Genomic DNA, 24,717 nt, shown 5'->3' with positions numbered 1-24,717 from the left:
TAATCTCCTGACAAAAAATATTGTGATTATATAGATTTTTTTTTTTGATTTTTTTATTCTTTATTTAGAAAAATGAACACTCTACTTATTCATCAGTACAAGAAACACAAAATACAAATCTCTTGAAGGCTGAGAAAGGATTGTAATAAGCCTTAAAACGAAAGAATCAGCAGAGAACAGAAAGGGGAAGCATATTACATAAACAATATGCCAATAAAGACTAAATCCTCTCGGAGATTTACCCCCCCCCCCTTTTTTACTTTACTGACATAGCAGTTACTAGTGCAGGGAGCCTTGCTGAATGCTCCGCGCTGCTCACAGGAACTCTATGAGCATTGGGGGCAGCATAGAGCATTCAGCACGGCTCCCTGCGCTAAGGGGGGATTAGTAAGGAAAGCGTGAACAGAATTATTTAACATCTTTGTAAAAACAAAAAGTTGATGAATTGGTGGGGTTGTTTGGGATTTGTTTTTTTTAGGCTTATTTATTGAAAAAAGAGGAGCTTAGCAAGGTTAGATTGTTACTAAAATTGGGACTTGAACCCATGAATGAAAGATTAGGCTCTTACCTCTGCTAATCTTCTTTCTTGTAAATCCACCCTTTATGCTGAGAACAGGTGGGAAGTAGTCTTCCCCTGTTGCCAGGGGCTTTAGGAACTTCAATTAACTGAAACTCAGCCCCTCCCACTGTGCTCATCTCCTGGACATGCTCCCTGGATACCAGTTAGTCTTCAAGAACCCAGGAATCTCTACAGGAGAAACAAGAAACAAAAGAGAGAGGGGGGTAATGGGGAACTCCCCACCAAACAATCAATTTTGCTCATGTTAACATATTCAAAACAGCAACAATGCAAATTTGAAAACAGACTATGAAAAATTAAAACCTGAACTATAAGACAGGGTTATAGCGAAACACAGCTTATAGAGTTAGAAAGAGGCAAAAACCCAGGAACCCTGCTAACCTGATTCCATAGATAAATAGATGGTAACCCTAGAAAGACTGGTCTGATGAAATCCAGCTTACCAGCAATCGGCCAGGCAACCTGCAAATCAGACAAAAATAGAGCATAAAGGGTGGATTTACAAGAAAGAAGATTAGCAGAGGTAAAAACCTAATCTTTCATTCTTGTACAATCCCCCTTTATGCGGGGAACAGGTGGGATGTAACAGAACAGTCCCAAAACATTAGGGGGGGGGAACGGAGGAGCCAGCTGCCAACACCAACGTCCCAAAAGCAGCATCCTGCTTGGCCGCCACATCTATCTGATAAAGCTTGATAAAGGTGTGCAGGGAAGACCAAGTGGCCACCCTGCAAATCTCTTCCAGCGAAACTGCTTTAGATTCTGCCCAAGAAGAAGAAACACCTCTAGTAGAATGCGCCCATACCCCAAAAGGGGGCTTTTTCCCTGCCGCCACATAGGCCGCAGAAATGGCTACACAAATCCATCTGGAGATGGTAACCTTAGAGGCAGGCCTACCTTTACAGGCAGGATCTAAGAGAACAAACAGATGGTCCAAGAGGCGAAACTCATTGGTGACCTCCAAATAACGCAGAAGTAGGCAGCGAACGTCCAGTGACCGCAAGATCCGGTCCCGGGACTTGGAACTTGAGGGAATGAAAGCTGGAAGATGAACTTCCTGATTCACATGGGAAACAGAAACCACCTAAAGAAGGATGGAAGGCACTGTCCGTAATAGCACAGCATAATCTGTGATCCCCAGGAAAAGATCCCGGTACAAGAGGGCCTGGAGCTCCGAGACCCTATGGGCAGACATGATCGCCACCAGGAAACCAGTCTTGATGGTTAAGATCCTTCCACAAGGCCTGTTCAAGTGGTTCACAGGGTGGACGAGCCAGAGAGTGCAGAACCAGATTCAGATTTCACATCAGGTAAGGTGGATGCAAGGGAGGTTTCAGTCGAATTTCTCCCCTCAAGAAACAGACAACGTCCAGATGAGATGCTAGTGAGCCTCTGAGAGATACAGGACCCAAATAAGGAAGACCCACGATCTGCACCCTGAGGGCAGCCAAAGCAAGACCCTTTTTCAGGCCATCCTGCAGAAAATCCAGAACCTGCGCCACCTAGGGGACTGAGGAATCCACCTGAGAACTGGAGCACCAATCCTGGTAACACTTCCAGGCTTTGGCATAGGCTGTGACCGTGGACCTCCACTTGCTATGCAGCAATGTCGCAATGACAATGTACGAATAGCCCCTGGCTGTTAAAGCCATTCCCTAAGACCAACGCAGTCCGGATCCTGCAGAGCAATTGGACCCTGAGTAAGAAGACGAGGGTGGCACAGAAGTCGAAGACCTTGACCATGCTGGAGCTGAACCAGATCGGCATACCACCGTCTCTTCAGCCAATCTGGGGCCACCAAGATCACTGGATCTCCGTGGTGTACAATGCGATGTAAAAGATGTCCTATCATGGGCCACAGGGGAAAAACGTAGAGACCGCACCGAAGCCATGAATGCACCAGAGCATCCAGGCCTTCGCTGCCAGCCTCTCGCCGACTGTAAAACCTGTCCACTTTCTTGTTCTTAGCGGTCACCATAAGGTTGAACGTTGGACGACCCCACTGGCGCACTATGTACTTGAATGCTCTCCAGAGAGACAACACTCACCGGGATCCAGAGTCTGTCGATTGAGAAAATCCACTTGAACGTTTTCTACGTCCACCACATGTGCAGCGGACAGAGCTACTAGGTGCTTTTCCGCCCAGGAAAAGAGTAGCCGAGTTTCCAAGCTCAGAGGAGGACTCCAGGTGCCTCCCTGCTGGTTGATATATGCCACCACCATGGAATTGTCCGAGACCACTCGGACAGCTTGATAATGGAGACACTTCTGGAAATGTAGCAAGGCGAATTCCCCTTAGCACCATGCAAATGATTGACCATTTGCTCTCCAAAGGCGAACACCGGCCCTGCACCTGGGCAGACATACAAACCACTCCCTAACCGGAGAGACTCATGTCTGTGGAGAGAATCACCCAGTCCAAAATCCGAAGCAGCAGGCTCTACAACAGAGTCAGAGGACTCGGCCACCACTACATACTACTGCACGGCGCTAGCAACCAGGGAAGCGGAGCAGTTAACGAGTCCCATTGTGGATTCCATCAGGACAGCAATGGCTCATGAAGGGGACACAGCCGAGCCCTTGCCTAAGGAACCACAACGATCAATGCCACCATGAGCCCCAGAACCTGGCAACATGACTCGAATGGAATGTGAAATCTTCTCACTTCGAGACAGTGGGAGAAACACTTGTTCTGAGCTGTGTGGAACTGGACCCCCAGATATTCCAGATCCTGTGTAGGATCGAGTTGGCTCTTTTCCAGATTGATCACCCATCCCAGGCGTTGCAGTAGCTGCACCACTTATTGCACCGCTCGGGTCCCCTCCGCCAAGGAGAGAACTCTGATTAGTCAGTCGTCTAGATAGGGATGGACCAGGATACCCTGAGCGCACAGACGAGCTAATACCACTACCATGATCTTGGTAAAGGTCCTGGGCACCGCCACCAGGCCAAACAGAAGAGCGGCAAACTGAAAGTGTTGATCCAGGTCATGGAACCGTAGGAATCTCCTGTGACGAAGAAAGATGAGAACATGAAGATACGCTTCCATGAGATCCAGGGAGGCCAGGAACTCCCCCGGTGTCACTGCCGCAATGACTGACCGCACAGTTTCCATTCTGAAACACAGTACCTTCAGTGCTGCATTGACCATCTTGAAGTCCAGAATCGGTCTCCAATAGTCGGAGCCTTTCTTTGAAATGATGACGTATATGGAGTATCTCCCCGAGCCCAAGTTTTCCTTTGGTACGGGCTCGATGGCCGCAAGATCTAGCAGCTAGCGAACCGTGGGGCCTGCACCCCGAGTGTCTTTTCGGAACATCCCGTAGGAGTATCCAGAAAGAAATCAGAGGTCGGTAAAATTCCAATTTGAGGCCGTCGGGTAGAAGCTCCAGGACCCACAGGGCCGAGGTCACTGTCTCTCACTGCACCAGAAAGCTTGATAACATAAGAACATAAGCAATGCCTCCACTGAGTCAGACCCGAGGTCCATCGTGCCCAACAGGTTCAGGACCTGCGCAGTAGCCCCCTATCCCTGTCCCTTCTGTCCCTTTCTTCAGCAGGAAATTGTCCAATCCTTTCTTGAACTCCAGTACCATACTCTGTCCTATTACGTCCTCTGGAGGTACGCTTGGTGACCTGAGCCACAGCCAAATCCACCTTCAGAGAAGCAAAGCACTTGGAAAACTCTGGCAACATGGGGTAAAGCTTCACCATGGTCTGAGCATATTTTAGGGGACCCTCCAGGTTATCCCCAAACCTCCAAAAGAATCCAGACCAGATCCGGAGTATTAAGAAGGGAGGCAGAGAGTGGTCTTTACCACTCATCAAGGAACATTCCACTTGGATGGACTGTTCCGCCTGCGTAGGCAATTCCCGCAGAGCTTCTGAAATGAGATCCTCAAGACGATTAGACTTAAAGAATGCGAACAGAGGGATCATCCACTAGATCTCAGGAGCCACACAAATCCTGATCACAAAGGTCAGCTAGGTTAGCCACATCAGCAGATGCCTCCGAGGTGCCCTGAGAAAGCATGGGGCTGGAAAGAGATGCCGCCTCGATGGCAGGCATCGTCCGTCTGCATTCCGGGGTCCCTGTCTGGGAGCACAGAGACAGACTGGCGTCCAGTGGAGGAGAACAACCAGCAAATTGGAATGTCTTCTGAGGATAACCCACAGGCTTGGACTTTTTTTTTTTCTTTTTAAAACAAGTTTGTTTGTTTAAAAAAAAAAAACAAGTATGCCCGATATATCATATTCACAAATTCCCCATGAATTGGTGAATATAATATATCAGGCATACTTGTTTAAAAAAAAAAATTCCAGGGGGAAAAATTCTCCCTGCGGCAAGGGCCACTCTGTGCGCCTCAGATTTAAAGAGCATAGATGATTTATAAGACTTTTCACTGGAACTGCGCTTGCGTTACACCAAAACGTTGCCATCATCCTTCTGAGGGTTTCCCGGTGTGATTTTCGCATCTCTTGCAGCAGTAAGTCCAAGAAGGACCTCTCCAGAGGTGGAAAGCACTGAATCTGTGCACACCTCGCCCCCCCTTGCGGGTTGCAGCGCACATGGAAAACGGTTGCAAATCTGACAACCATCCACTGCAAACGAGACATGATTCCATGCCATCCTGTCCTGAGGAGGCCATCTGAGAAGTTTGGAGCAAAAACTAAGTTTCTAAGTATAAAACTATACTTTTAAAAAATTTGGAAAAAATCCAAGATGGCCACAACGGGTGCTGATTTTGCCCTAAAACAGCCCAGGAAAAACACAGGGAACCCTGGAAAACAGTGATTTTACAATTTTAGAGGTGGGGAGGTTAGGGCATGCAGGGAAACCACCCAAAAAAACCTTTTTAGGACTTCCCAAAATCACTAAACCAGGCAGGCAAGCAGCTATGTGCTATAATAGACAAATGGCAAGCAATACTGAAACATCATGCAGGGAGATCTCATACTTCAGGAAACTGGAAAACTGGCTTTCAAGTCTTCTAACTGCCTCACCTACCTGGCCACCTTGGTTAGCAACTTCCAACATCACCGGATCACTCATGGAAGGTATGCAGTTCAGTCCCGATCCCACCTCCACAGAACCGCACAGCCTACGCTCTACCCACTAGCAGACGAACCCGGGGTAAGCTAGCTCCCGAGCCCGGAGCTCCGATTCAATGTGCAGGCTGTCCAGTGAGCTTACTGCAGTAATAGGTAACCCCCCAGAAGCAGACTTTACTCCAAAGTCTGTGATCCCCGCCGAAAGGATATCCCCACAGGGTATTTCTACAGCACAAGGGCAAACCCGCAAAAAAAAGATTAAAATAATGCACTAAATTTAAAAAATGAAACACGAGAAGAAGAGAAAATACAAAACTGATATCCAGGGAGCATGTCCAGGAGATGAGCACAGTGGGAGGGGCAGAGTTTCAGTTACTTGATGTTCCTACAGCCTCTGGCAACAGGGGAAGACTACTTCCCACCTGTTCCCAGCATAAAGGGGGATTGCACAAGAAAGTATATGTCTAGAAGTAAAGTAGTATAGCCTTAATTGCACGTTAGAAACTTGGAAATCAAATATATATAAATTTTTCTCCCAGTAAAAATAAAGAACGGAGAAAGAAGCCATGAAAAATGAAAATGTGGTCCCAAGTAGTAAAGTGCCACATAAAAACACCTGTACACAAGAATGTGAACAGGAAAAACAACTAACAAGCCTTTGTTATTGAACTCCTGTACTCTCTCACTTTGCTATAGAGGAGGGATGATGGATAACAGAGTTTAGTCGTGTGTTACCCATAAAAATGGAAGAAATTACTTCTGAGCTAGTGGCATCAACTGAAGGTAAGATGTCAGAGAGTTGATAGTGACCTAACTAAACGAAAATAGACAATATGCCTGCAGAGTTGAGGTGCTGAATAGAATCTTCCTGGAAAGCAATAGATGTGCTCCAAGGAAAGTGGTCACAAATAACAGTAAATATGAGAGGAAATGGGTAACCAGCAGGAAAAAACTGAGCCTTGCACAGAAAAGGATTCAATGAAGATTGATTGGATGCATCCACCAGTGAAGAAATGCTGAAGTAACCTTAATGTTCTCAGATAAGGGGTTGAAAGCTTCAGACCACTAGGATGCCAGAAATCACTGAAGCACTGAGGTGAATAGGATAACATGGACTGTGTATGCCATATGGCTTATGAATAAGCATCACTTGAATTCACTTCTTCTAAGGTGCTCTCACTCTCTTCATTACTTTCCCCTTACTTCTTTAAATGATATATGCACTGTTTAGCCACAAGACCTCAGAAACACCACTCCTCCGTCCCACACTAAGAGTCTTTCTACAGGGAGATTCATGTGTTAACTCCTCACCGGTCTGGGCTCCATTTTAACAATTTACTGCATTTTAATTAAATCTCTTACTTTTTATATTGTTAATTTTGTAATTTTACTTATCTTGGTAATAGTCGACTGTCTCTTTACTTTCAGGAGACTAAGCGGTTGGACCCGACATGTTTCACCATAGTTTTGTCAGGGATCCACTCATAGCCGCTATCATCAAGCTAACATCAGAGGGTCAGCCAGAAAACCACAGATTCAGAACAAGGTTTTCTGTGTGGATATTAGACTAATTCCATTGAAGGAACTACAAGGCCGAAATGTACACTACAATATGTTCTACAGAAACATGATGGCAGAAAGAAGGCATCAAACCAACCATTCTGCTCCTCCACAGCAGCCCCAAACTCTTCCTTGCTAGGTAAAAGCAAGAAGAAAAGTAGCCCTGCTAGACCATAAAGAAATGGTTCTAGCAAGAGATCAGTTTTATTGACCTTAGGGCCAGTTAAAACGATTCCGACAGTGGAACAAGATTGCAGAATTTTGATGTCACCATGGAGGAGTTCCGAGTCTTCCCATAAGGAATAAGAAAACAGGAATGAGTCCTACAAAGGACATGACTATATCACATTATCAGAAACGAATGTACTATCAATAAGAGATTAAAAAAAAAAAGAGATGACCTAGAAGTAGTTTAGAGGTCCCAACAATGTTTTCAAAAGAAAAGTAGCAGAAGAAAAACTTGAAATACTTGAAAAAGATTGAAATAAAATATAAATGGGAAGGCAACTTGATGGAGCAGCAAAAGATACATCTTCACTCCGCGGAAAAAAATGATGACTTCGCAAGCTGGCGTCGGGCAGGAAGGCACTCACGCATGTGCAGTACAAGCAATCTAAAAGCTTGTTAAAGCTTAAAGTGATACTATACTTTACTTTTTTTAATTATTTATCAATTTTCAAAATTTAACTAGCATTTTGAACATCTTGTACAGAAAAGATTACATAAATTAAACGAACTTTACAAAAAGAATCAATTAATGCACCAAACAAAATTCAAGATTTTCAATGAGTGGGTAATATAATTAAAAATGAAGAAAATAGAAGAAATAAGGCTAACTAATCATTACAAAAGGAGTCAAATTAAATCGTTGTTGTTCCCTCTTTCTCCAGGCACTTCAAGATTAAGAATTTGGTAAAGTGCCATGGATCAAAAAATATATACTCATTAGTTTCAAATCTAACTATACACTTACACAGAAAACGAAGAAAGAAAATCCCCACAATTGAAATAACAGCAGGTTTTAGCAATAGGAACTGGCGTCTTCAGGACTGGGTCTCTACACACATTTGGGAAGATCTGTATTTTCCTACCAAGGAACTCTTTATTCCTATTCTTTAAAAACAATTTCAACAACCAATTTTTATCTAACTAAGTGATACAATTACCAAGACAATTGCAGACTTAGCCTGTTCTATTATTGAGGTCTCCAACAATGCTATAACAAAATACATCAAAATTGTTGAACCTGGTCAGCCTGCTCATTAATTTTACTAGGTAGATAATATACTTGGGTAAATGGGGGAATCGACTCCTTAGAGACACCCAAAGTTTCAACTAAATACCCTTTCAACATTTCTCATGGCGTCACAAAGAAAACTCGGGGAAAATTTAAAAAGCGCAAATTATTTGTGCGAACATTATTTTCTAACATTTCTAATTTCCTCCTTAAGTTTGTATTGTCTTTTATCAAGGTATCTTGTATTTGTTTTACCAGTTACTTCCTTCTATGTTACTTCCTTCTCCTCCGACACAACCGGAAGTTGCATCAGAGGAGTAGCTTCTGCCCATACACGCACGCGACTGCACGTACGCTCCGGCGGCTTTCAACAAGTCTCAAACCTTAAAACGCGCCGCGAAGGTAAGGGGAAGGTAGGGAGGGAGATAGATAGACTCGGGTAGGTAGGAAGGAGGGAGGGGCCGCGCGCATTCCCTCCCTTAACTGCGAGGACAAGGCCATTCACCGCTCCACATGGCGGTGGATGGCCTTGTCCCCGTACCCGTGATGAGCTAGCTGCGGGTAACATCCACTGTGTCATTCTCTAATAGGGAACTCCCCAAAACCAAGGTTCTGATCTGTTCATATAACATTCTAACAGTCAATAATGAAACTGTAATGTAAAATTAACAAACATTACCATTAAACAGTAAAACACATCAAATAAAAGCAAAAGCTTGACATTAGCAGAGCTCAATTATCTCTTTAGATTCTATTTACAAACTGATTCTGAACTTATAGTCCAACTGCAGAGAAGTCTTAGCTATGGAAAAGATCATGAAGCATAAGGCAGAAACAGGTGCATCAGAAATTATTGGCTGAGGGGTTCGGCATACCACTCCTATCTACTGGAAAAGATATCTTTTTTTTTCTTTTTTTTTTAAATAATTCTTTATTCGTTTTCAAATTAAACAAGTGCACAAAAAAAATATATTACAACAAATTATTCCAGAATAGCACTTTGATATCTGCCATATAAACATCTAGTAAAATCAATAACCCCCCCCTACCAAATTGAATTGAAAAGATATTATCAAGGTAAGAACCTAATCGCTTTTTCCAGTGCAATAGGAATGGTATGTTGAACCTTAGGAACGTATCCTAAGCAGTCCCTGAAGTCCCAATTAAAAAGATAAGCCTGCTTTCAGTACTAAGGATCCAAAAGCAGAATCCTCTTGATCTGTCAAATCCACCTTATAGAATTTAGTAAAAGTGTGTAGAGAAGACCATGTCGCAGATTTACATATCTCTTCCAGTGGTATCGCTCTTGTTTCCACCCAAAAGGAGTCTACTCCTCTGCTCGAATGTGCTTTCAACAGACAATGTAGGTGGAGGAGATCGCTATCCGAATCCACTGGGAAATGGAGGTCTTGGAGGCTGGTCTGCCTCAGTTTGATTCTCTGGTCCGGACAAAGAGACAGTCCAATAGACTAAACTCATTAGTCATTTCCAGGTTATGCAAGAGAACTCTACGGACGTCCAGCAGCTTTAAAGCCTTGTCTTTCTTATTAAAACCAGTAGGTTGAAATGCTGATAACCTGACTTCCTTGATGTGAATTGCTGAAACAACTTTTGGCAAAAAGGAAGGTACTGTATGCAAGGTCATTCCCGTTTCCATAATCCTCAGAAACAGTTCCCTGCATAACAACGCTTGCAATTCTGAGACTCTTCTAGCCAAGGTAATTGCAATTAGAAACACCACTTTGATCATAAGATCCATGAGGGAAGCTTCCTCTGAAGGCTCATATGGGACCCTCCAAAAAACCGGGAGGGAGAGAAGGAGGATTGAGGTTCCACAACAGTACCAGTATAACACTTGAGTTGGTTCAGGATTTAGTGATATTAGGTATTTTGAGTTAGTTGTCTATAGCAGTGTCCAGAGCCTGACCATCTCCACCCAATCTCCTTCCCAGACCCCGTCCCCAGAATAGTACTAATTGTAATACCATTTTTCCATTCATTTTTCATATATATACACACATACACACACACACACACAATATAATCATATTAACAACACATAATGGTTAACCACAAAATTAAATTACACAAAGCACACTGTATGCTTCTTAATATTCATTCTTACCAGAACACAGATAACCCCATGCAAATACGGGACCAAAAACTAAAAGTACATATATATATATATATATATATATATATATATATACATATATATATATATACATATATATATATATACATATATATATATATATATACATATATATAAACAAACCCTAAGATGCAAAACTCTGCATGCAGTACAACCCCAGAAGAAAAGAAACAAATGCATTAAGCCAAGGGAACCTGTCACCAGGAGTGGGATCCCTAGGATAGTAGACTTGGGGGTGGGTCAGTAGAGTGGGCAGACCTGATGGGCTATGGCCCTTATCTGCCGTCATCTTCTATGTTTCTATGACTTCTTTGCTATGCGGAAAACAAAGCATCGAGGCACCACGAGCCTAAGTCGGGCAGGAAGGCACTCGCGCATGCATGTTGCGGGCAGTCACGAAGTTTCTAAAAACTTAAAGTGCTGATACACTTTTAAAGCTATCCGTACCAGGGCTCCGTGGATGACATCACTCAAGTGTGAGAATATGCTGCCTGACTGTCCTGGGATAAGGAAACCGTATTTTTCGCTCTATAAGACGCACTTTTTCCCCAAAAAAAGTGGGTGGAAATAAGGGTACGTCTTATGGAGCGAATACCCAACCCAACAACCACCCCACCCCGTTACCTTATTTACACAGTCTGCACTCCAGCCTCTGACCAAGTTAAAGAGGCAAGCAAACACCAAGGGAACAGACCCTGAGCTCCACAAATCTTCAGCAGGCTGGCAGAAACAGGTTCCAGGATACACCTGCCAGCTGAAGATTTAAAATCTGCTCCTCTCCACACAGGCAGAGTAGACCCTTATCAAAAGGGATCTCTGATTTTACAAAAAAGACTGCAATTAGAGCAAAAAACCACAAAACTATTGCAAAATAAAAAAGAAATAAACTGAGCTGATTAGAAGACACCTTTCATGTTCGACTGCAGAAAGAGAAACTGAAAGGGGAGCAAACTCCTGGGAGTAGGAGTCAAAAGGTATGATTGACATCTTTCTGCAGTATGCTCACAAAAATGGACAGATTACCCTAAGGTTCAGCATACCATTCCTATTGCACTGGAATAAGCAAATAAGATACATTGGCGCACCTCTCTGCACAGTGACTGATAGGCATCACATCTAACCATCTCATATAATAAAAGCCTAAGCCACGCATGCGCACTCTTAACTGCATGTTCCCGTTTTCCATGCACTGTAGGTCCCCGCAGGTAGGAGTGCGCATGCGCGGCTTCAGGCGGCACTGAGGCTGTCAGCCACCGCGGCTGTCGGCGTCTGCAAGCCGCCGCGGCTTTTGGCGGCTGTCGGCGGAGGGCAGAAAGCACATGATGAACTGGGGGCGGAGCCTAAGGCCCGCAGTTCGTCAGAGGAGCAAGAGGGACTGAGCACTCCTCCTGCTCCCAACTTTTAGAGGTAAGGGGAGGGGGAGGGGAAGCGGGGGTCCGCATCCAGTGTCAGGAGGGAGTGGGCATCCCTCCTGTGTTGGTCTTTTTTTTGAGGGGGAAGAGGAAAGGAGTTGGCTCGATGGCAGGAGGGAGTCGGCATTCCTTCTGCCATTTTTTGGGGTTCAGGGAGGGGGAAGGGAGGGAGCGCTTTGTCGTGGGAAGCTTTTTTTGGAAGGGAGGCCTACTGCTGGACGGGGGGAGCAGGAAAGAGGTGCTAGGGGGGAAGAAAAAGGAAGGGAGGCCTACTGCTGGACGGGGGAGCAGGAAAGAGGTGCTGATGGACAGGGGAAGAGACGGGGGGGGGAGAAAAAGGAAGGGAGGCTTACTGCTGGACAGGGCGACAGGAAAGAGGTGCTGCTGGACAGGGAGGGAATTTAAAAAAGGGAAAAGGGCTGCTGCTGGATAAGGGGAGCAGTGAAGGGGTGGTGGTGGACACAGGGAAGGTAAAAGGAAGGGAGAATGGGTGGACAGCCGAAGAAAAAGAAAGACAGAAATACAGAAAGCGGCTAAGAGAGAGAGAGAGAGAAAGAAATAAAGACAGACACACACACACATATATTCTAGCACCTGTTAATGTAACGGGCTATAAGACTAGTTATAGTATAAAAGGGCATTTGACTGGAAAGTAATGAACAAATCCGATGTCTCCCCCCCAAAAAAAATAGATGGATCTGACAACAGATAACACTTATCCAAAAGCAAAAATCAACAGAACTAGAATTCAATTTAAATGACCTTCTTTTTCAAGAACTTGGAACAGAGGGAAGCTTATCTATATATACTGTATATTCTAAAATATTCAGATATACTACAGCGCAATAATGCCAACTAATTCCAAAGTCTTACCTTGCAGGTTTATGATACTGGCACAAGAAGTCAAACCGAGCATCTGGAACTGGAACACGACTCTCATTGGGATCAATTGTACAGAAAGGAAAGTTTTCTGCTTGTGCCTGACTCTTGGTTAATACATTAAAGAATGTTGACTTCCTACAAAAAGAAGAACACAGATCTTAGGTTTTAGTGAATTCATAGAAACATAGAATATGACGGCAGAAAAGGGCTATAGCCCATCAAGTCTGCCCACGCTAATGACCCACCCCCAGACTTCACCCCGCTAGAGATCCCACATGCATATCCCATTTCTTTTTAAAATCGAGCACGCTGCTAGCGTTAATCACCTGCAGTGGAAGTTCATTCCAATGATCGACCACCCTTTCGGTGAAGAAATACTTCCTGGCATCGCCATGAAATTGCAGATCCAAGCTGGCTACTCCAAAAAGCAGATGCTTACTACAGATCAACAGCATGAATGAAACACTGCCTGCTTTATTTAAAACAATTTTTATACAGATATAGATTCAAGTGGCTACAAATCAACTACTACTACTTATCACTTATACAGCGCTAAAAGGCATATGTAGCACTGTACATTTTGACATTTATAGACGGTCCATGCTTGGAAGAGCTTACAATCTAACTTGGACAGAAGGACATGACATACAGGGTTGGGGTTGCAAAACCCAAGGTGAGAGGAGTCAAAAGCACTCTCAAAGAGTTGAGCTTTTAACCATGCCTTGAACACTGCCCGAGACAGAGCCCGCCATAGGAATTTGGGTAGCTTGTTTCAAGCATATGGTGCAGCAAGGCAGAAAGGATGGAGTCTGGAGTTGGCAGTTGAAGAGAAAGGCACATACTACTATGCAATATGACTATGCAAGTAACTCCACCTCTCTATATTCTCTTGGTTTTCACTACCCCTTATGCATATTCATTGGGCCCACTGGTGGCCCTTGAGGACTGGGAGTGAAGACCAAGGCTATATTCAGTGCATAAAACTAGGTTCAGATATTGGAGTGAGGGGGCTATTAGTCTATGAGGGCAGAATAAATGCTGCCATCTAACATAAAGATGCTGCACTATTACAAGGCTGTACACTGCAACAAGAGGTCATCAGCTTTGTGAAGAGAAGTAAAAGACAGAGTAAGGGGCAAGAGGCAACAGACTCAATCCTCCACTGCCCCAGGTACATTAGATAGATTGTGAGCCCACCAGGACAGATAGGAAAAATGCTTGAAGTACCTGTATGTAAACCGCTTTGAGTGTGGTTGTAAAACTACAAAAGGTGGTATATAAGTCCCAATCAAGAATGAGCTACTTAATTGCCATTCATATAAAGTCCAATGTTCCATTCTCAACAAAAGCCCAAAATGCAGTATCACTGCTCCTGAAGAACAGCATGACCATTAATAAATTTGTAAAATAAAAGAATCACTATACAATTGCAAAAATCAACAGTTCAAAAGAAATTGTGTTGCACTGCTGAAAACAAGATCATAGGCCCATGTATTAGGGAAACAAATTGAATTACAAATTGAATTACAGGAGTTCCCGGGTTAAGAACGTCCAATTTACATCATACTTACAAACCGGGGTCCTGCTTCTCCCTTCCTGTGCCAACGCAACCCTCTTCCTCCCTTCTGTGTCCCAATGAATCCCTCATCATCCTTCTCTCACTCTGTCTCCCAAATTTGTGCCTCCCTCCCTCCTGCGAGTGTTTACCTCCTCTGGCCGGCTCTTTCTTCCCAGTCGCACTTCTCTTCACAAAGCCGCAAACAGTGGCTCCTGCACACTGCCCGCAGCTGACCTGTAAGCCTTCCCTCTTATGTCAGAGGGAAGGATTCCTAGTCAGCCGCGTGTAGGAACCACAGCTGCGGCTTTGTGAAAAGAAGTGCAAATGGGAGGAAGAAGCCAGTCAGAACAGCAGTGCATACCAAGGGAAGGGGCAGGAGGGAGAGGTTCACCCTGGATGCAGCCAACATTGTGAACTTCTTCAGTAGTGGTTGCATTCACAATTCACTGCTCTGCCAGCATCGGGCCTTCCTTTCTGCCGGGTCCTGCTAGGAGAGAGGGAGAGGAAATAGAGATGCCAGACCATGGAGAAGGGAGGGAGGGAAAGGAAGGAAGGAAAGGAGACCAGGGGAAGAGAGAGATGCCAGAGCATGGGGGGAAGAGGGAAAGGAAGGAGACAAGAGATGCTAGGCAGGGGGAATAAAGGAAAGAGGGGAAGGAGAGGGAATGCCAGATCATGGAGGGGGAGGGAGAAATGAAAGGGAAGGAGAGAGATGCCAGGGCATAGGGTGAGGGAAGGGAAGGTGTGGAGGCACAGGGGAGCAGTGGAGGAGGAGAGAAAAGGCCTGGTGCTAGTGAAGAGGTATAGGGGAACAGTGGAGAAGTAGAAAGGCCTGGTCTGGAGGCACATGACTGCAGAGAAGAAAGAAGGCAGAACTCAGGACCGGGCCAAGTGAAACATTCTATCTTTTCTTCCTTTCTATTTAAACTACAGTACAGGCAATCCCCATTTTACAAACATCCAACTTACATGGGACTAGCACTTATGAACAGGGGTCCTCGTTAAACCTTCGGTATCCCAACACACTCCTCTCCCTCCCGAGTCCCAACATGCCCAGCCCCTTCCCCCATGTTACAACATGCCCCTCCCCCTCCATGTCCCAACACACACCTCTCTTTCCCTCCCTTCATTCCGTGTCCCAGGTTCGTTCCCCCCTCCTGCGGGTGTTTATCTTCTTCTGGCTGGCGCCCTCCTCCTTCTAGCCACAAAATCCACAGGCAGCGGCTCCTATGGCTGACCCAGAAGCCTTCCCTCTGAAGTCGGAGCCTTTTAGGGAATACTTTACTTCCTTAGGGATTCCATTTGATTGCTCCATTTTTGGGGAGCAACAGATTTCCAGTTTAGTCAGGTCTTCTTTTATGGCTCTGAATAAAGTTAGATCACTGAAGCCATTCTTGATTCTAACATCTTAAAATATTACTTCAAGTGTAATGGGTCAATTTGACAAACTGAACTGTAGCAAATCGCCTAGACCAGATGGTATACATCCCAGAGTGCTGATAGAATTGAAAAATGAACTTGCAGAGCTATTGTTAGTAATTTTTCTTTAAAATCCAGCATAGTGCCGGAAGACTGGAGGGTGGCCAATGTGACACCTATTTTTAAAGAGGGTTCCAGAGGTGATCTGGGTCTGCTTCTGTGCTTCGGGGCAAGAGGTAAGGGGTGTTTGCAGCTCTGGACTGTCGTCACTTCTACTGCTTTGGGACTTGAGGAAGGGAGGGGGAGTTGCAGCTCAGGACCGCTGCCGCTTCGGGGGATGTTTTTTTTATTCCCCCCACCCCTGATTTTTTTTTTGCCAGTTGGGTGAGAGTGCCGGTTAACTAAGAACCAGTTAACTGAGATTCTACTGTACTAGGACTAGGGGGGCATGAGATGAAGCTACTAAGTAGTAGATTTAAAACAAATTTGAGAAAATATATTTCTTCACACAACATATAATTAAGCTCTGGAATTCATTGACAGAGAATGTGGTAAAATCAGTTAGCTTAGCAGGGTTTAGAAAAGATTTAGATAATTTCCTAAAAGAGAAGTTCATAGGCCATTATTGAGATGGATAAGCAGAATAAAATCTGTTTTACTACTTGGGATCTAGCTAGGTACTTGGGACCTGGGTTGGCCACTATTGGAAACAGTATACAGGGCTTGATGGACCTTCTCCCAGTATGGCAGTTTTTATGTTCCTTGCTCCTATCCCTTGCACTACACAAGTATTCCCATAAACCTCTCATAGCACTACACAAGTATTCCCATAAACCCTGCTGAACCAATATGAAGCTACGGTAGGCCGGGGAGGGGGGAGTTCCAGGGCCTAAATTCATCTGCTTAGCTATTTGGATCCTGGCATTGAACAGTGCTGGCACCTGCATATCTTCTAGCTCCTCCCTAATACCGCTTCTGACCTGCCCACTTTTTCTTGGAACAGTCAGTGTCAATATTCAGTGGCACTGCCACTGAATATCAGTGGTTAGGTGGCTCCAGGCAATTTAAGCGATCAATAGCCTCTCCTGCCAGCTTAAAATCACTTTGAATATCTGCTGGGGTATTTTTAACAAGTTAATAAACCCATAAGGTAGGTGCATTTGTAGTATAAGGAAACTGGAACCAGCCAAAATTCCACAAAGGCTAACTGCTGCTAGCTACAAATTATAATTTCTTTATTCCAGCCTCTTACTGTTGGCAGAATCATTGCAAATAAAACTCAGCAAACTCAGTTCAACCCAAGTCATACCTATGTGACCATATTCAGATATGCTAAATAGACCTCCCTAAAAAGAGGGGGCATGGTTGAAAAAAAAAAGGATTAAATATCTCATAATAGCAAAAAAATAAGTTTTAAAGAACATCAAATGGAATCTAGATATACTATTAATACAAAGTAAAAGTCAATGAACAGCTACTGATTAATGCTAAGAGAAGCATTCCCCCTTACACTGGATCAATCTTCTCTGCATTAAAAATTGTTAACACTATTTTTTAGCCTTATTCACTACTATTTGTCAAATATTCCTAACATGAAGAAATTCATCCAACACTGGCTCAACAAACTTAGTCCAACTGTACCTAGGCTGAACCTTTAACTTGCCTTGTGCTTAAATTTGGAAAGTTAATAAAATCCTAGATTCGAGTACTAATTGACAAAAAAAAGAATATTAGCAAGACATGAATGCTTAGAGAGGAATACAGTAAAGTTAGAAAATAAATGCACCAAGCTAATTTATTTCTAATTTATAGCAAGGTGAAATTAAAAGTCACTGAACCCTAGTTTTCCAATCATAGGGCTTTAAACACTGTACAAGAAACCAGTTTTCGTCTCTATAAACTTAAGAGTACTTTTCAAGCAAAGTTAATAAGAATACACATAATCTTAGAAAATCACCAGAAACTAAATGTTATGATCTTTGCTAATGCTATTAGTAATCATTTAGCATAATACTAGTCATCAAGGATTACTGGTAAACATTTGATACAGCAGTATGGAAATGGAAATGGAGATGGTGTCACAAGTTAACCGGACAACAACTCTTGTACGGTAGTTCACCTACCCAACATTTGGCAATCCAACAATGCCGATCTTCAGCGATGTTCCAAATCTTCCTATAATCGGATGTTGTTTAATCCCATCACCTCCCTTTTTGGGGGGCATCTGAAATACAAAGGAAATCTTTAAGGCCACCGACTTCTTTTTATATTCCTCAAAGCAAGCCGGCTGCAAGGTGAATACCCAATAAAGCATTAATATTTTCAAGCACATTGTACCTTCTGGGGAGCCACAGCAGAACCACATGCGTTCAAAGACTAACCTAAAGAAAATACTAGCACATCACAAAAAATATTCCCAAAATCCGAGTACAAACACGGTTTCCACCGAAATCAAAGTGGATTTTGCCCTGCAAGCATGCACATTAGCTAGCAGGCTCCAGATAGCGTACTAAATATAGCCGGAGGTGATACGCAGCTAACTCACTGATTGCTATTTTTTAAATGTGACATCTACCACCACAAGTGTCAGGCAGCAACAGCAGCACACCCCACCCCCTCCGGCATGCTCCCATCCACCAGGTGCTCCGGAGGCGTGGTGTCGAGGCCTGCTCTTCCGGCCCCGTGCCTCCCCACAGGGCTGAACAGACCCATACACACAAGCTGCACAGAGAGAGAGAGAAACAGCCCCCGCGTCGGCTCTCACCCTGCTTTGACTTAAGGACTTTGTCCTAGCGGTTGCCGCTGAGGAAGAGCGCACGAGTAGGTGGAGGAGCTCAGAGCCCACAGTCACACTACACACAGCACCAGCCGCCGGCTCGGGCGGAAAGGGAGGAACTGTGCGGATGGCCGCTTTCCATTGGCCTGACACAAAGGGGGTGAAAGGTCAGGCGCTGTGCGTGGAGCGCGATGAGAAGCGTCCGTCTTGACAGTGAGGACTGGCGCTCAGGCAACAGCGGAGGATGAGTTCGGCTAGTTGATGCCGGCTGAGGGAGGAGAGGCAGGGCGAGCGGGCGGGGCTGAGACTTGAAGCCTGAGCCAGTGCAGAGGGTTTGGGAGCAAAGGCGCACCCCAGGTGGAGGAGAAATTTGACCACATAGCGATGAATGAATTGCAGCTTCCAAATAGCCCTCCTCTCTCACGAGAACCAAAATACGTATGCGTACGCGCGACGCATATTTGAACATGTGCACACACAAAGAAAATAGCATATTCGCCCACATAAACTGACAACGCAAAGGACTCGCGGGTTGAAAATATGCCCTGCATGCTTTTTCCCCACTTCTTATAGCAGAGATTGGGTACTTTGTCAATATTTGGTTAGAGTAGCATTATCAGTATTTCCCTTATCAGTATTTCCCTTATCAATATTTCCAGCTGTGTCTCAATATGATAAGCAGCAGCTTTCTCGAGAGTTTTCTCTGTCTGTTATAGATGCAAAGAAACAATACGTTGAATGTATTTGGGATTGTTAGTTCCCAAAACTTTGTCATGGTTTTATTTTTATCTGCATTCAAGTGGTTTAACAATTATGTATGTGTAATCAATATTTTCTATTATATCAATTGGCTATTTTTACATACAGGGGTGTAGTTATAACAGTGGCATAGCCAGCCAATTTTGGATGGGCCTGAGCTCAAAGTGGATGGGCACAAAATTTTCTCTTAGCCTCCACCTTTTCCCTGGCACCTCCCAACTCAAAATATAAATAATTTAGCTAATGAGGATCTCCAAGGTCTGGGAGTTGAAGACTTCTGAAAGCTACCAGAACTCCTTTTAACCAAGCTTGGCAGATAGCAGAAATGTCTGTGAGCCACCAATGCCAGGTCCCTACAGGTGCTTAGTTGACGATAGCTCAAGGATGCTGCCACCAACTGCAGAGCTTAGTAGGAGAGTTCTGGCCACTTTTGGAGGAGGTCCTCAGGTCCAGTGCTTGGGATCCCACCATCAGCTACAGCAAGTCAGGGCTGAAGCAAGTCATGCTGGGGTCCATGTCAGAAAATAATGGAGATGGCCCTCGATTTCATTTGCTCCAATCTCCCCCACCTGCTTGTACTATTGCACTAACAGTCCCTCAAGGAAATTGGGTAGATGACACTTATCTAGTCCAGTAAGAGGATTGGTTAAAACAGTGGTTACCAAACCTGTCCTGGGGGCTCCCCTGCCAGTCAGGTTTTCATGGTAGCCACAATGAATATTCATGAGAGACATCTGCATGCAAATCTCTCCCATGAATTAGAGGTCTGCATGGGAACAGGGATCACGGGAATCCTGCGGGTCCTGCGGGGTTCCCGCGGGAATCCCCCCCTTTACCTACGGGACTGCTACGGGGACCCCCCTCTGGCCTACAGGATTCCCACGGGGACCCCCTTCTAGCCAACAGGACTCCCACGGGGATGGAAGGCTTTGGAAGCAGGGTTCATCCATATAATATAATGGACACGTCAGCCTTAGAAAAAGAGGGGGTTTATAAGTTAATTACCTGAACAGAAAACAAAAAAAGGGTTCCACCAAAGAGATTCCACAAGGAAAACAGCAGCACAAACAGAAAAGAAACTGTGGAATTGATGATCCTGTCAAAAGTAATTGCTGCTTTTTATGGGGACGGGCGGGGATGGGGGATATTCCTTGGGGATGGGTGAGGACGGAGATGATCCTGGTGGGGACCGAGAGGATCCTGGCGGGGATGGGTGGGATTTCTGTCCCCATGCAACTCTCTACCATGAATATTCATTGTGGATATCCTGAAAACCTGACTGGCTAGGGAGCCTCCAGGACAGATTTGGGAACTACTGGGCTAAAATAATCATGTGACTACAATGATATAAACACTGAAAAAACCACTAGCCATTTTGATGTGTAAAAAGGAAGGGATCAGCATGCACAAGAAAAGGGTACAGTGTTATGATTGAGATTTATGAGGTCTGTGAAAGGAATTTCAGATCGGATAGATGTGAAACTTAGGGCTCCTTTTACTAAGGTGCGCTAGGGCTTTAACGCGCTAGACCTTAACGCCAGCATGGAGCTGGCATTAGTTCTAGAAGTGTAGCACACAGTAATTTCCTGGGTGCGCTAAAAACCCTAGCACACCTTAGTAAAAGGAGCCCTTACTTTCCATATTATTCAAGATACTCCAAGAGTATTAATGGATATGAACTCTTTCTTCAGTGGATAGAGCCTTGAAACAACTTTAGGCAAAACAAATTTGTGTCAGCACAGAATCCCCTATTGAAAGTAGATAAGTAAACAATTTATAAATGAGTAAATGAGATGCTTATGAAAATGTTTAAAAATAAGTAACATAAAAATATAAGCATTGTCATACTGGGACAGACTGAAGGTCCATCAAGCTCAGTATCGTGTTTCCAACAGTGGCCAATCCAGGTCACAAGTAACTGGCAAGATCCCAAAAAAGTAAAGTAGATTTTATGCTGCTTATCCTATAAATAGGCAGTGCATGATATGAAAATGAGGATGGACCAATGATGATATAAGAAGAAACAGAACCCATCTAAAAGTGAGGGGAGTTCACCTCTGACGGTCCAAATCCTAAGAAAAAATTTTCTAAAGAGGTATACACAGTGGTGGTTATTTATATCGAACAAAATTTCCCATGTCTTTTTCACCTGGTGACAACAGGAAAAAAACCCTAGATTTTAGTTTCAGAAAGAGTGCACTTTCTTATGCAAGTCTATGTGTTCTTTCTTGACAGTGCACACATCTAGTTCTTTTATTTTGCACAAACTCTAATAATTAGTGTAATGGGTCTACTAATGCGTACCTTTCACCTGGCATGGAAGAGGATGGGTTAGTATTAAGGGTATATAACACAAAAAAGATTAAGTAAATGCAGTTCTTGTACAGTCCCACTCAGTTCCTAAACAAGTGGGTAGTCAATTCCATCTTTTAAGATCTCTTGTGGGAAGCCTCATTAGTATAATTTTATGGTCCTCTTGTCTTACCTCTAGACTGCCCTCCAACTTCCAGTTGTCTTCCTACAAGCAAGACAGTAGGAGCTATTCTTTTCTGCTTATGTTTATTTTTTCTTTAAAGTTGGGGGGGGACTCGCTGCTTCATGTATTTTCATACTGCAGAGGATCCCCATGGTTACAGCTCTCACTGCAGTTCAGCACAGACTTTAAGGACAAAGTGCTTCCAGGAGGTTGGCTGCTTCACAGTGCACCCACCTGGACAGCCTGCAATCTCAGTTCAGAACTCAGGGCTGAGATGGCGCTGTCTGGCGTGAACAGTGTGGATAGGGTGTTGCAGAGATCTTTCCAGGGCTGGACAAAGTATGTGTATATTTATATATGCAAACATTTTTTAAAAACCTTGAAAGGATAATAATATACTGTATATATTTGTGTAATTTGCTGGTTAAGCAGGATTTAGGAAAGATTAAGTGCATAGACATCTGTAGAGGTAAAGACTTAAAATTATAGGAGTTCTTTCTCCTCTTTGTTTAGAACAAACTTCAGATTCCTGTGTTTTCTGTGTTTTTTTTGTTCAATATTTAACTGGTAGGCCTGGTTGGAAGGGCCTCTGACTTCTGTCCTAGTTGTGGTGCTTGGATTAGCAGGCCCCTGGATAGATTGGTCAGAGATAGCCACCACTGAAGAGACTGTCGCAATTGTGAAGTTACTTTGATCCTTTGGGATAGTAGATCTGTGGCTTGAGACCACTGGGTCGAAAGTGCCCATTGCAGCTCCCTGAGATGTAAATGGGCAAGCGGAGTTACATGTACAGTACAGGCCATGTGGCCTAGAAGTTGTAGCATTTGTCGTGCTGTTATGCAACAACGTGAGGAGACCCGCTGACATCTTTTTTTTTAAGGGGGTATCTACCGATGGATCAAACACTGGTTGGCAGGCAGGAAACAGAGGGTTGGAGTAAAGGGCCAATACTCAGACTGGCAATGGGTCACGAGCGGAGTTCCACAGGGGTCGGTGCTGGGACCTCTCCTGTTCAATATATTTATTGACGACCTGGAGACGGGGACGAAATGTGAGGTTATCAAATTTGCTGATGACACCAAACTCTGCAGCAAGGTTAGAAGCACGGAAGACTGTGAAGACCTGCAAAGGGACCTAACGAGACTGGAAGAATGGGCAAAAAAGTGGCAAATGAGTTTTAACGTAGAGAAATGCAAGGTCATGCATGTAGGGAAAAAGAACCCGATGTTCAGCTACAAAATGGGGGGAATATTGCTAGGGTGAGCAACCTTGAAAGAGACCTGGGGGTGATGGTGGACACAACATTGAAACCATCGGCGCAGTGTGCGACAGCCTCAAAGAAAGCAAACAGAATGCTGGGCATCATCAAAAAGGGTATCACAACCAGGACGAAGGAAGTCATCATGCCGCTGTATCGCGCAATGGTGCGCCCGCACCTGGAGTACTGTGTCCAGTACTGGTCGCCATACCTCAAGAAGGACATGGCGGTACTCGAGGAAGTCCAGAGAAGAGCAACTAAACTGATAAGAGGTATGGAAAATTTTGCATACATTGACAAGTTAAAAATGCTGGGGCTGTTCTCTCTGGAAAAGAGGAGACTTAGAGGGGACATGATAGAAACCTTCAAAATCCTAAAGGGCATAGAGAAAGTGAATAAGGACAGATTCTTCAAACTGTGGGGACCCACAACCACTAGGGGTCACTCGGAGAAATTGAAAGGGGACAGGTTTAGAACAAATGCTAGGAAGTTCTTTTTTACCCAAAGGGTGGAGGACACATGGAACACGCTTCCGGAGGAGGTGATAGGCCAGAGCACTTTACAGGGGTTCAAGGAAGGTTTGGATAGGTTCCTAGAGGATAGGGGGATTGAAGGGTACAGATAGAACTAGAGGTAGGTTATAAAAGTGGACAAAAACCACTTCACAGGTCACGGACCTGGTGGGCCACCGCGGGAGCGGACCGCTGGGCGAGATGGACCTCTGGTCTGACTCAGTGGAGGCAACTTCTTATGTTCTTAAATCAGTTTTATTAATAATTTTGCCAATACAGCTAGGAAATGAAATTTACAAACTGAAAAGGCAATTACCTTGATTACATTAAATCATAACATCATTATCCCTCTAGTCCACATTTACGAAGGACCATTCAAATTTTATATAATCATCAGCAAATAAAATAACATAATCAAGAGAGTAATATACATAGAAAGAATCCTAAACAAACAAATAATGAATTAAATTACCCTCTAACAAATACGGTGATGAAAATTTTTTTCTCGCCTACTCACAGATTTCAGGAGCCAATTACATTAATATTGTTCCCATTGAACTAAAAACTGTTCTAATTAATTGACATCCCAAAAAATATATTCATGATCTTGGAACTTAATTATGTATTTACAGGGAAACTTCAGGTAATATGTAGCACCTAGTGATAATACCCTAGCTTTCAGTAGTAACAAAGTCTTTCTTTTAACTGTGTGGCCATTGCCACGTCGGGGAAAATAAGAATTGTATCACCACAAAATTTAGCTGATTTACCCTCTGACATATCTAAAGTATAGTATCGAGTTTCTGTTGGTAGGTTCAAGTTTGGGTCATGTCTAAGAGGACTCCAATGAACTCCAAAGTCTGCATAAATTTTATTTCTTGCGTTTGACTGCAAATCCTAGAAATTTGAGCAGACGAACTGTTACATTTATGGCCTAGTGAGCCTGTTGAGGTATGGAGGCCTTGATCAACCAGTCATCTAGGTAAGGGAACACATGAAAACAAGACATTTTATGAATACTCTGATGCTACTCCAAAAGGGAGCACCTTGTATTGATAGCATTATGCTCCCAGTAGAAAAT

At 44.1% G+C, this 24,717-nt stretch overlaps 1 protein-coding gene across 2 annotated transcripts in view; it reads right to left on the bottom strand.

Annotated features, from left to right (window-relative positions):
* The window catches only part of OLA1 (Obg like ATPase 1), a 488,867-nt gene extending 470,091 nt beyond the window's left edge, over positions 1-18,776 (bottom strand). The window contains exons 1-3 of one of the 2 annotated variants that reach the window (XM_033946390.1): positions 18,620-18,776; positions 17,979-18,079; positions 12,870-13,013 (exon numbers count right to left, since the gene is read on the bottom strand). In XM_033946390.1, coding sequence (XP_033802281.1) covers positions 12,870-13,013; positions 17,979-18,079 — 245 coding nt within the window. In that variant the 5' untranslated portion in view covers positions 18,620-18,776. Of the gene's footprint in view, positions 1-12,869; positions 13,014-17,978; positions 18,080-18,400; positions 18,424-18,619 lie in introns of those variants that run through there. The other variant, XM_033946391.1, reaches the window with a different exon arrangement.
* Between the last annotated feature and the right edge of the window lie 5,941 nt (positions 18,777-24,717).

The sequence above is a fragment of the Geotrypetes seraphini genome, chromosome 5 (assembly GCF_902459505.1).
Source record: "Geotrypetes seraphini chromosome 5, aGeoSer1.1, whole genome shotgun sequence".
Taxonomy (NCBI): domain Eukaryota; kingdom Metazoa; phylum Chordata; class Amphibia; order Gymnophiona; family Dermophiidae; genus Geotrypetes; species Geotrypetes seraphini.
This window is presented reverse-complemented; position numbering and strand designations above follow the sequence as displayed.